The sequence below is a fragment of the Telmatherina bonti genome (assembly GCF_933228915.1).
Source record: "Telmatherina bonti genome assembly, chromosome: 18".
Lineage (NCBI taxonomy): Eukaryota > Metazoa > Chordata > Actinopteri > Atheriniformes > Telmatherinidae > Telmatherina > Telmatherina bonti.
Genome location: NC_136616.1, coordinates 8,214,939 through 8,228,530, shown reverse-complemented (window position 1 = coordinate 8,228,530; position 13,592 = coordinate 8,214,939). Strand labels below are relative to the sequence as shown.

The following is a 13,592-nucleotide window of genomic DNA, read 5'->3' as shown; positions in this document are numbered from 1 at the left end:
GTTTCTCTTTGTGAAAACTCAATCTCACTGGAACCGGTTGGGTTGTCCATACGCAGTCTGGGAGGGCCACTGTTCTTCCACACTTATTCTCAGGAAATGAATCAAACTCTGCTTTTCCTCCAATAATTTATGCCAAGTGAGTTGAAGCAGCTAAAAGCTGCAGGACAGCAGCCCTAAAGGACAAGACCTGGACAACTCAGGTCTACACAGTAGGTTAGAACGCCCCTCAGCATTATTTCTAAAGAGCACCACTGCACAAGACAATAATGTAACCCTGTGCTACATAATCAAACTATACATCACCAACAGCCCACGGTCCCGCAGGGATAGGACATGCTTTGCTGTTAGTAAACAGACAGCATAGCATGGCCGGCTTGCTGGTAAAAACAGGTCAGGTCCCAGTCACATCATCAATTAAGGAACTAAAGTGTTACGAGCGAAGGCCACCAGCCACCTTCTGGGGGCACGTGCGTCCTTTGGGCTTTGAGAGTCTCACTGTATCATCACTCTCCGCCAACCTTTGAACACATGGCCATGGACACTAATTAAACCAAACCTGGTCACTGGGAAAACCTAAAAATGGAGCACAAAGGAATCCGCAAACACCCAGAGTCTCACATTAAAGACAATGGCCTATTAGAAAGAGAGAAAGAATCTATTGAAAGAAAACCCACAGAGCTGGGAACACACCTTGTTAATTAAACTGCTTGTCTTTGGAGAGCACAAATTATTATTTCAGATATTAACACAGGGACTATAGAACCCTTCAGTCTAGTCTCCTGATAGAACTGTGTTCAGAGTTAAAATAAACTTGGACCACCTTCTGTGTTAATGCAAACAACATCAGGAAAAAAATCCTGAGTGCTATCGGCCTTGGAAACGAGTTGGAGCCCACTCAGCAGGACACCGAAGCTGTCGGCTCTCCATCATGTTCCTCAGCTCTTCAACCACAAACCAGATCAGGGTGTAACTGGCTAAAGTCAGAAAACATTTCTAACGTGCAAAAGACCAACTTTTCTGCAAATCCCTCCAGATCAACTCTATCAACAATGTCTGAGAATTTACAGTACTTCAAGAAGTATGTCTCCATCCCAGACTTCAGTGGTACAGACATAAAACCCGGCTGTCAGAAAACACACAAACCAGTATAGAGCTGTCCCTTCAAAAGGTGTACTCTCACCAGGAACAACCTGAGAAAACTTTTACAAATGCTTTAACAGTTTTAAATTAAAGCATCTGAGAACATACCTGGTTTGGATTACACTTACATGTGTTTATCATGACTGCCTTTGTTATTTGTTCATTATTGTGGCCATCCATCCATTTTATGTTTATTCCAGTTCAGGGTCACAGGAAGCTGGAGACTATCCCAGCAATCATCGGGCGAGAGGTAGGGACACCCTGGACAGGTCGTCTGTCCATCACTGACAACCGTGTCCATACAACCCCATTCATGACAAATAAATGCTGAGAAGTCCAAAGTTACTCTCATCTTTGCAGTTCCTTGTTGCCAGCTTTTTCTTTGTTTCCATCATACAAATTCAGCAACTATATCTGGAGTTTCCTCATGTGCCCACAGTGGAAGTCATGAAACAAGCGTAAAACACAAGCAAGCATACGAACAAGTGCGCTCAAAACGCAGCAAGCTGCTGGAGATGGTAAAGGCGAGTACATTCTCATTCACCCTTTCCACGTTGCCTCCTTCATTCTAGGAATCAACAGCAGTGGTCATTTAAAGTCACGTGGAAAACTGTGACATCTGACATCTGACAGTCTGGAAGTTGTGCTTTGCCATGAAACAGGTGTTCTTCGGTGGGTTTTTGATGGATTTTTTTTTTTGTTGTTGTTTAAAATGCTGTCCTGTTTTCCTCTTTTGTTTTGAAGAGGTTTGTTCCCTTGTTTATTTTGTTCACTACCTGTTTTTGCTTGTGTTTACAATGTTTATTGTCACACCTACTTCTTGTTTTGTGATCACTCTGTGTCTACACATGCTCCAGATTTCCCTTTATTATTTGAAAGTTCATTGTGTATTTGTCTTTCCAGTCCTTGTGTTCCAGTTGTCAGAGTTTGGTCTTCTATTAATTCAGCATCCCTGCTTCTGTTTTCTATTTTATTTATTGTTTTTAGTCTTCCATCTACCTGTGTCACAGTGAGTCCTGCATTTGGATCCCTCCATCTCATCTCCTGCTTCCACAAGTCAACCCCAAATTGAACTGATCGTGATACAAATAAATGAGCTCATTATTGCAGATAAGGTGCTTTATGTCCTTTGAGGCTAGCAAACTGTTAAAATCTTACAGTTCTTTCAATAAACACAACAGTGCTAAAACAAAAGTTGATTTAATCCAAAAACCTGTTCATTTGCTGACTAAGTGTGTGTTTCACACACACACACACACACACACACACACAAACTAACTGTTTCATCTGCATGCAGTCAGCAGTTTAATATAATAGTGAAATTCTCTAAAAGCTTTAGCCACCATACCGTGTCTAACAGGAGCATACATGCAATCCACTGGTTTCCTCAGCCAGGTGAAAGGCTTTAAGAGATCTGAACCCTCACACAGACTTAATGTCACTGGCTTCCAGTCACAGAGTAGCTTTTAAAACCCTTCTCATAATTTCTCTTTATATTATTTTTCTGAGTTTTCATCTTTCTTCTCCACCCTGCTCTAATGCTTTACATGTTTTGTGCAAAGCAGTTTGAAATGTCTTATCAATAAAATGTTGTTTCCAAAAATGAAGAAACTTGATTTTTCTTTAATGGCTTGAATGAAGCCCATTACAAATCAAACTATTGTCTGGAACTGATTACGTCAGCAAAGTGCCTTGTTATGACACAATAGAAATAGAACTGAACTGAACTGAACACAGACCTGATATCCTTGTTGTAGGGAGGAATATAGAACAAGGGAACCAGATTTTACCACTATTTGTTGATTCACAAAAGCAAAAAGGGCTCCTTTTCCATGCAAATGGAGGGCTTGTAAATCCAAGGGTGGAAGTTGGGATGCAGCTTCCACATTTCTAAAATGCGAGAAGAAAACCAACTTATTTGGGATAAAGATTAAGAAATAACTATGACAACAACCTGCGGCTATATTTTCTTTTTCTAAGTGATTTCTCCCTGTTGGGTCAGGTTGTGTGATAGGTAATCCATCACCTCACACCCAGTGAAGAAAAAAATCTAACTCCAAGGTATGCAAACACACACACACTCACAGACACTCGTGCACATGAACCCCCCCACCCCCTTTAAATACATTAAAAAAACATGTTTCTGTATGTGATGCAACTGACAAGCAGACACAGTCAAACAGAAGAGCCTCTGCAGCTGCACAGGGCAAACGGGCAAGCATCCGCAAACAAACAACCCCAGGCTGAACTGTTGCTAATGTCTCTCCTATCCTACAGGACCCAAGGGATTATGAGGTCCCTCAGGGCCCCCAACCAGCAGCATGTGCTGATCTTTATCGAAGATGCAGAATACAAGATAAGACAAGCAGGCATCATGTCAAAATCATCACCACATATGTTAACAATGACAACAGTTCCAAGCTCCATTTTGTGTATAAAAATACTTCCGAGTGAAATATAATACAGAATTTGTATCTTCAAAAAGATAAACCACAATAAAAATAAAGCAAAATGAACAGAGATCAAATAACATGAACAAAAGATTAAAAGGGATTTTTATTGAACATCCATCCCTTTTATCCTGTTCAAAAGTGTAATTTAGGCCCCTGAAAGTCACTTATAACCGCAGTCCAAACTGACAATGCCCCTCCCCAGAAGGAAGGTAAACAGTGTTAACAAGCAACCAACATCAACATCCATAAGAGCAGTGAGGGAGACCAACAGACTGCCTGAGGTGAAAAGCATCAATCTTACCTTCAACAGCATACTCCTCAGCTGCAGGATCCAAAGGGAATGCATGAACAGGAGAGAGAAAAGAGAAAATGAATTCAGATTGTGTTTAAGTTAAAACCCCTGTAATTCCATACATTTTACTATAGCAAAGCAATGTCCCGCAAGAAGGTAAAGAAACATCAAACTGCATACTGTAAGCACAGTGGTCTCTTTTAAGGATAGGAGGCTTGAGGAGAAAAAGGATCTCCATCTGACAGCATGTATCTTACACACTTCTCGGAAGTTTAAGGATAAAGCGATGGGGAGTCAAAGTGAACATGCTTTAGGAGGGCATTCAGTAAAGATGCTTCAGCAAAGGTTGATATTTAACAAGAAAAAGGAAAAAGTACAGACACAAGACAAGCTACCCAAGAAGGTCACCTGGCCTCTAACGTGGCTTGGGATTCCCATTGAGAGCTTCACATTTTGGTCTGTTGCTGTAGTTGTTGGGTGGAGTTCTTTGTGAAAAGGCTCCCTTGTAAAGTTGTGGCATGGTTTCTAACATTGCAATGGAGCTCTGGTTTGCCCTCTCAATGTGATTGTCTAGCTTAATATTTCAGTCAGACTGGCAGAAGCAGCATGCAGTATCCTCACAGGGATTTGTGACATGGCAGCATGAAATTTATGGAAAATCGTGAGGCAAAGCAAACTGGAAAATAAACTATTTTACAGCAGCAAAGACGAATCTATTTTTCATACAGAGTCCAAGTACCCGGAAGTCTCCCTCTCTTAAGTTGCTTTTAGCATTAAGATTTGAAGATAACAGCAGACATTTGAAATGTGAATCACGCTATTGGAGACTGAAATGTAAGCATCCAGATTTCTCATATCCCCTCCGTAGAGTTCCTGAAGAGGAAATCTCTTGAATGCATTCTCTCACCATGCATAAAATCTTGTCTAATCCAACCTAAACTAGTTGTGAACTTGGTGCCACTGCAAACCTGTGAATGTGTTTCAGCGATAATAAAGATAACTGGAACCTTTTTGTCTCAAGTTGAAAAGGCTTTTTGTCACCAGTAAATGGTGCAAAAAGAAACATAATATGTTGTTGGTTTCCTGCTTTTTACCATCTTAAGAGGAAAGATCATGGATTTTGTGAGTGAACATTCACTCCCGGGTGGCACGGTGGCATATTGGTTAGCACTACGGCCTCACAGCAAGAAGGTTGCTGGCTAGGGCGAGGTTTGGATAGTGGCATATCTGTGTGGAATTTGCACGTTCTCCCCGTGTATGCGTGGGTTTTCTACAGGGACTCTGGCTTCCTCCCACCGTCCAAAGACATGCATGTTGGGTAGATTGGTTACTCTAAATTGCCCATAGGAGTGTGTGTGAGCGTGTGAGCATGAGTGGTTGTTTGTCTGTTGTTTGAGAGACAGACGACAGCTGGACTGAAAGAGGCTGGTGTGATTGTGTCCTGCTGGGAAACTGCTGGAAGGTGCAGCATGGAAGCTTCACAGTCTACTGTCTGTTTGTGATGTGCTGCTGCTGCTGCTGCTGCTGCACATTTAGTAATAAAACCAGGATGGTTTATAAAAGATGTAGCAATATTAATCAGGTTTTAGAGGAAATATCACAATAGCCTCCAATAACAAGGCGGAATTTTAACTTTTACTTTTTTGTTGCTGTTTATTCCTGAATCCAGCACCTTGGAGGTTTGAACATGCTCATGAAGTAGTTCTGGTTGTGTTAAGATCTTGACTGGTCTTTAAAAACAAAGTAGCTGGTTTATTGTGGTTTTTATATTTGTGTTATTACTGTATTGCTGTATGTAGATACCAGGGAGGCCTGAAAGTGAGTTTTTTTTTTATCATTTAAAGGATTAACCTGCTGCATGCAAGCATTGGTGTTCAAGCTTAGCTGCACATAGTTCTGGCTGTTGTGGCATCCATCAGACTGCTTATACCAAACTTTTCTTTTATGAATATCCCACTTTCAGAGGCAGTGACATCGCAGCGCTCAGCACCGATTAAAACGCCTATGAACCCCTGAGAGTCTGCCCGGCTGAAGAATGGGGATTGTGTTTTCCTCTGATGTTGGGTGGCAGTCGTTTATTTAATGTGCGGCCAGGACTACCTTCCCTCTCTCATCTCAGATCACAGCCCATCATCCTTCACTATAGACTCATGATTTCCTCTCTTCTTGGTTGGGGTAAAGAATGCTTGATGTTTTCCCATCTATACCAGCCATGACTCTCTTTCACCTCGAATCACTGAATATATTCCAGACATCCAGTTTTTAAGTTCTCTGCTTGTCAGCGTGCACTTACTGGCTTTAAAGACTTCAGGTTACACAACTTTCTGTTTAAGTAGATTTTCAAAAAGTTGTTTTTCAGGTTTGCAGAAAGAAAAAGAAAGAGTTATCTTTTGGAAAAGCTACTTGTTCAGTCTAAAGTGTGCTGTTTTCTATTAGCTACTTTGTGTTAAAATGGAAGAAAATGTTCTGGCTAAGCTCATTTTCTCTCACAAAGAAAGAAATTGTTTCTCTCTCTCAACCTTCTGCATAATTCTGATGTCAGTGCATTTGAATTCAGTTCATGAGTAAAAGCACCTTCCCAGGGTCCTGTTGATGCTTAAATGGAGAGACCATTAGTGTGACGTTTAACTAAAATGCGAAACATCTTTTTTTAGAAAGAGATAAACTGTTATTAACTCAAAGCACTGGCACCACTGCATACTGCGTTGAACAACTATTCCAACCCGATGCACACCTCTGCTCAACACAAGACATATATCATGTCGTGATGGCTTAACGGTAGTTCAAACAGACAAAAGAGGAAGGGTTAGTTCTGCATGTCCAAACCTTCTCATCCATACTGTAATTATGAGACATATGTGGTAAAAGAAGTTGAACTAGTTGAAATAGTAAAAAAAACTCACATTAAAGCTATCCATTTAAAAAGCAGCATGATTGCATAAACGGGTGTAAAATCAGCGATAAAGAAACCGGCTTTCATGCAGACACTTGTTGGCATACACACCATCTTTCTGAGGCTATTCCACCTTTATCCAGTTTAGTTTCTATAGCCCTTAATAGCCATTATCCCTTATCCCACCACTGTTCCCATTAGGGTGTTTCCACATCGCCTCAGGCTGCAGCTCCTCAGGGTCTTTTCAGTGAATTGGCAATCACATTGTCACAATGCTGAGAAACTCGAATTGCAGCTCATATCTGATGTCTGAGGTTTATTTCCAACAGTCTTCCTTGTGGTGACACTAAACTTTTACATGCACATGTGCATATGTTGTACTGGTGGGAAAATCAGGTACAGGGCTCAAGTCATATGATTAGGACTGTTTGAAGCTGATGCAAAATGAAAACAAGTAAAGACTGAATCCACAAACCTGCATTAAAACCAACTGCTGTTCAAATGTGATGTCTGTTTTTTCTCAATACAAGTCATCCAGGAACTGAAGCACGAGAGCTTTAATTAATAAAAAAGACTGCTGGGGAATACAAAAGACAGCAGAAATCTGACTTGGGTAGCAATGAAAAAAATCCCAAACTGAAATTCAGAAGAAGGCAATGTGGAAGCCGGATGTCTTCACCAACGAACCCCCAAGGGCTTTGGAGGCAAATGAGAGACTTTCCCGACCTGATCTTCACCAAGCTAGCCAAAGGGTTTACTAAGGAGAGAAAACCAGCCCCCCCCCCCCCCCCCCCCCCCCTCCACCCTTCCTCCAATCCATCCCTTGGCACATGGATGAAACAACAAAATGCCTGCTTAAATAAAGACACAAATAGGTTTAATTGTTATTAATATTACAACACTTTTTTATGCATAAGAGCAACATCACTAATCATTAGCTGCAAAGTGTGAATATAAACCTGTCCTCCTCATGCCAAGAGGGACATTTAAGCGCTCCATTTGACACAGTTTGTATTGTCATGAAGGCTTGGACAATGATATGATCTCATTTTTGTCCCGATTTGTGGATTGTGAACATTTTTAATCATTTTATTAACTGTTAGTGAACCATCTTGATAAAATACAAGCCTCTTTCAGGACCCAGTAAAGCTTTCTTATGGGAATGGGCTTGGGTATGAAAATAGACCACGATTCGTGAGGATCACTACAAAAGACTGTTCTCTCACTATCCCAGTCTACACATCAGACTTCCCATTCAACTGCAGAGTCCTGCTATCTGCAGAAATACTCTGATTACTCTGCAGCTGTGGGGTGTATCGAGAAGCTGCAGAAAACTGGTCAGCTCGTATCTGGCATGGTGAACAGTCACCTGATCGTAGGCACAAACAGAACAAAAGACATTTAGGAGGAACAGGAGTGATCAGAGCACTGACTACATCTGATAGGGGTTTGGTATGGTGGAACTACTGGGGCAGAACAAACCAGACTGGAAACACAACACCAAGAAGGGATGGAGCATGTTCTCCTTTGTTTATAACAACGTGAAGAAACAGTGGGTTCATCAGAGACTTCTTCAAGTCCACTGTAACACATTAACACTCCTAGAAAATCATCAGAAAACATCATGACGTTATGGATTTATGTGAAACTCCACACCAATGTAGGCAGTAACAAAGTAGTTTACATTCATTTCATTTTAACAAGCAAAGAGTTTCTTTCTGGAATAACTGAAACAAGATTCTTCTACTCTAAAGATTAGAAGAAAAAGTGTGTGTGTGGCCTGGGTCTGACATATTTTACTTGAACTTGTCTACCATGGGTCAGGCGAGACAAGGATGCGCGACGAATCCTTATGGCTTCACACACACTTAGAAAACACCAAGTGCAACAAACTTATTCACACTGATTCTTCCTGTTTGTCACAAAAGAAAACCTCAGAAAATTATTTTTCCCATGATCTCCCGCTAGGTCACACTGATTTGTCTGAGATTTTCAGAAGAGAAGCGAGAGTCCTCACAAGCCTTTCTGTTTGTCAGGCCAGTCTGTGCAAGTCTCCCCGGGTTAAGGGTCGATTGAGCACGAGTCTCTCTGCTCTCCTCAGATAAACTGTTCCAGTCTTTCAGAAGGAGAGAACAGGCCGAGACCAAGCGGGAGCGCTGCTACAGGAAAACTCCACCTCTGCTCTGATCTTCCATCTTCCAGCCACGTTCTGCTTGCTGCTCCTTCACAGGTTGTTTAAAGACAACACAGCCTCATTCTACACTATTAAAAACATTATTTATCAGCTTTTCATGTTTATTTTATGCAGCCAGTATTCAAAATTGCATCAATTATATATAAATAATATTGTTCAAATAGGTAAAAATGTATTTATTTATTGGTTTTTATAAAGCCATGTGCTAAAATTCCATGTCTGAGTCAATTAAATATTGAAACTGCTCCTTTTCCTTGTTTGGCCTGGAAACTCTGCTGTGCTTAATCACTTTCATTTTTAATATTATCAACGCGACTTTCTGGAGAGTTGCGATTTGCAAACTGAAGTTTTGATCAACTAAAATCAGCGCAGGAGGAGGAGAGTTGACACACTGACAGTTATGTAACCTGTACAAAGTCTGGGAATCATCCCGGAAGATGCCAAGTGGATTTTCTTTTAAACTGACACTGGAGTAAATAAAGCTGCAAGTTGGTCATGCTCATGCCAGAAGCAAAAACTGTGTGGTGTGGTTTAACATGCAGTTGTGCTAGCTTGTTAAAAGTTTTTAATATTCATGTTGGGGTCAAATTTTAGTATGGTTAACTTGTTCGAAAGTTAACTTTTAATTTATAATAAACAGTTAATTTGTTTGTATGAAACTATTTATTATTAATTATAAGTTAATTTGTTGTTTAAATACATGACAGACGCGAATGCTGAGGTATGAATATGGAACTAGCTTTCAGTGACTTGTGCTGGGTATTTATCATAAAATCACCAATTTTATCATGTTAACATTTTCGACTTAGAGGAGTGAAAACAAGTTTGGCGGATTAATCCAGTTGGAGGTCTTAAGGGAAATGGATGAATATCTTTCATCGTAGGAAGATGCACATAAAAAGCAGTTCTGTCATTACTCTGGTCTGTTCATCTCCTTTTCTGCTATTTTCATCTACATCAGTTTAATCATCATTCATGAAGGTTTGTTCCCACCAGACCTTCTTCATCACATCCTTGTTGATCCTCTTGCAGTGTCTGGTTTGTCTTGGTGAGTATGACTGAACAACTAAAGTCTAATGCACCTCAGAAAGCAAACTCTGGTCCACCTGAACATCTAGCTTGTGGTTTGCTTCAAGCGAACCAAATACAGGAAGTGGAATTCAGCTTACATGCTGGAAGTTGTCCTGAATTAACCAACAGAAGGGGAAATTTTGTTGTCTTCTTGTATTTTTAAATGACTTCTGATGCAGCGTCATGTCAGGTTATTGAAAAGCTTCAGCACTTCTTCTCATGCCAGTGACTTCTACAGCTGAGTTGGGAACTTGAACAGTAAATGAATATCAGTTTTTGGATTTGTTAGTCCTGATTTCAGCTCATTAAGCCTCGGTGGAAACCTGCAGCACTGAGGTCAATAAAGTTACGTTTCCAGTCTTTTCTGTTTTTCTTCTTGACAAGAGCAAAGTATCCAAAACCTGAAACAGATATAAAAAGAGAGTAACCAGACAGGGTGCTGACTCCAAATAAAAGCAAGTTTCAGAGGGAGGTCAGGAAAAGCTAATAAGTTGAAATGAGGAGGGGCTCACCTTTCCTGTCAATGTCACAGCTCGAAGGCTCAATGATGAGATAAAGACGATGGCTAGCAGGATGCGACACTTAAACAAGGCAGGGGGAGGAAAAACTGTGGAAACTGAGACGAGGCTAACTGATGCAACGTTGAGCTAATGATAAAAAACATAATAATAATAAGCGTACAACAACAGTGACAGTATTGTGTAGTCAGTTTAGTACAGTGCCATTTTTATTGCTTTTTTAAACCACTTTTTTGTGGTGATTTATATTTTTTACATTTCAATCTAATATATTTTTAATTCACAAATGACTTTAAACTTAATTTAAATTCACATTTTGCATAATTTTATGGTGTTGGCCAAACTTATTATCCTCCATTTTGGTCCTGGAAAAGTTTGCAGTTACGGTAAAATCACTGGTTATGCATCATACGCACCATGCATCCAGCTGCTAATGCAGTTTTAAATAATACAGTTTTATCATTGTATTTTAGTAAGTAGTTCTTTGATTTATTCATTTATTATCCTAACTACTTAATCTGATGAAGGGTGGAAGCTGGAGCCTATCGCGGCAGTCTTTGGATGAGAGGCGGGGTATGCCCTGGACAGCTCGCCAGTCCATCGCAGGGTGTAAAGTAGTTCTAAAGTCCAAATATTAAATCTAAACAAGACACAGACTTGTTATAATGAGTCTATGTAACCTGCCGGAGAATATACAAAATAATAATTTAACTTTGATCCAGTCTTATCATATATGATATGATAGAGTGGCTTGCAAAAGTATAAATACCCGCTGTACTTTTCCACATTTTGACACATTACACGCAACAAACATAAATATATTTTATTAGAATTTTATGTTACAGACCAACACAAAGTGTTATGCAATTTTGAAGTACAATGAAAATTACACATGATCGTATTTTTTTCACAAATAAAAAACTGAAAAGTGCAGCGTGCAAAAGTTTTCAGTCCCCTTTTCTCTGAGTGCCTTCGGAAATTGCCTGATGACTACTGAATGACTGAATGTTGAATTAATGACTAAGTAGAGTATGTCTGTGTGTAATCTAATCTCAGTACAAATACAGATGTTCTGTGAGGCCTCAGAGGTTTGTTAAGAGAATGTTGGGGGCAAACAGACCATGAAATCCAGGAACACACCAGACAGGTCAGAGATAAAGTTGTGGACAAGTTTAAAGCAGGGTAAGGCTATAAAAAGATTTGCCAAGCTTTGAACATCTCACAGAGCACTGTTCGATCCATTATCCGGAAATTGAAAGAGTGCGCCACAACTGCAAACCTACCAAGACTCAGCTGTTCACATAAACTTACAGGCCGAACAAGGAGAGCACTGAAAAGAGATGCAGCCAAGAGGCCCATAGTGACTCTGAATGAGCTGCAGAGATCCACAGCTCAGGCGGGGAATCTGTCCACAGGACAACTATTGGGCGTGCACTCCACAAATCTGGTCTTTATGGAAGAGTGGCGAGAAGAAAGCCAATGTTAAAAGAAAACCATAAGAAGTCCTGTTTGCAGTTTGCCAGAAGCCATGTCGGGCACAGCAAACATGTGGAAGAAGGTGCTCTGGTCAGATGAGACCAAAAGGAACTTTTTGGCCTCAATGCAAAACTTTATATGTGGCAGAACACTGCAGATCACCCTGAACACACCATCCCCACTGTCAAACATGGTGGTGGTAGCATCATATCCTGGGGGTGCTTCTCTTCAGCAGGGACAGGGAAGTTGGTCAGAGTTGATGGGAAGATGGATGGAGCCAAATACAAGGCAATCTTGGAAAAAAAACCTGTTTGAGTCTGCAAAAGACTTGAGGCTGTGGCGGAGGTTCACCTTCCAACAGGACAACGAACCAAAACATAAAGTCAGGGCTACAGTGGAATGGTTTAAAACAAAGCATATTCATGTGTTAAAATGCCCCAGTCAAAGTCCAGACCTAAATGCCATTAAGAATCTGTTGCAAGATCTGAAAACCGCCATTCACCAATGCTCTCCATCTAATCTGACTGAGCTTGTGCTGCTTTGCAAAGAAGAATATCTCAGTGTGTCGATGTGCGAAGCTGGTAGAGACATAGTCCCAAAGACTTACAGCTGTAATTGCAGCAAAAGTTGGTTCCACAAAGTATTGACTCATGGGACTGAATACTTTTGCACACTGTACTTCAGTTTTTTATTCACAATTGTGTAACACTTTTTGTTGGTCTTTCACATCAAATTCCGATAAAATATATTTATGTTTTAAGTGTGTAATGTGTCAAAATGTTCAAGTGGTATGTATACGTTTGCAAGCTACTGTATCATATAGCATATATCATCATTTCATGATATCATCGTATCATATCACATATCTTGTTATTTACACCCTTGATAAACAGCAAAGGGTGTTTAAAGATTTTGACTCTTTGCTATCATGTTTTTCTATAGGTAATCTGAAAATAGCATTTATTTTCTTTCCTCATAGTCCTACATTACATCATAATCTAATCCAATTTCTGCGTGACATGACATGCTACGTGGTGAAATATCGCTGATATAAACAGCATGCTCCCTGTGTGGGTGTAAATGTAAAGGCTATATTCTGAATGTTTACCTGATTCACTGATCTGTGAGCATTCAGTAAAGAAAGTTAGCTGGACAAAAGAGGCTTCATTTCTCCGACAGCACTGAACTGAGGACAGTAACGAGTGTAATGACACCAACAGACAGTAAAAAGAAAAATGTTTGTACTCATAATTACGTTCGTCACCTCTTTCCTGCAACAAGTTGAACTCACACACCTTCAAATGTCAAACATGAAAATCTCACCAAATACAGTCAGTTTGTGAAGGCGTCTGAGTACTTTGATGTCCAAGAGCTTCCATAAGTAAAATAAAATTTCCTTTACAGATAAGTCCAATGTCTGCATCAGATTAGAAACATTAGAAAAGCTGCTATTTCTCTCAGTTTCTCAGTGAGTATGACTGTCTGACGCTGCAGTCAAGCAGTCATTATGACATCAGACTTTTACTGCAGCTCATGTTTCACTACATTTAACCTT

At 40.2% G+C, this 13,592-nt stretch overlaps 1 protein-coding gene across 6 annotated transcripts in view; it reads right to left on the bottom strand.

The window, feature by feature from the left end:
* Positions 1–13,592, bottom strand: part of nrxn2b (neurexin 2b) — a gene marked incomplete at its 5' end in the record, with an annotated part of 672,833 nt that overhangs the window by 616,402 nt on the left and 42,839 nt on the right. For 3 of the 6 annotated variants that reach the window (XM_079257326.1, XM_079257328.1, XM_079257327.1), the window contains one exon: positions 3,895–3,915. The exons of the other annotated variants lie outside the window; for them this stretch is intronic. In XM_079257326.1, coding sequence (XP_079113452.1) covers positions 3,895–3,915 — 21 coding nt within the window. The remainder of the gene's footprint in view (positions 1–3,894; positions 3,916–13,592) is intronic. 6 annotated transcript variants of the gene reach the window in all.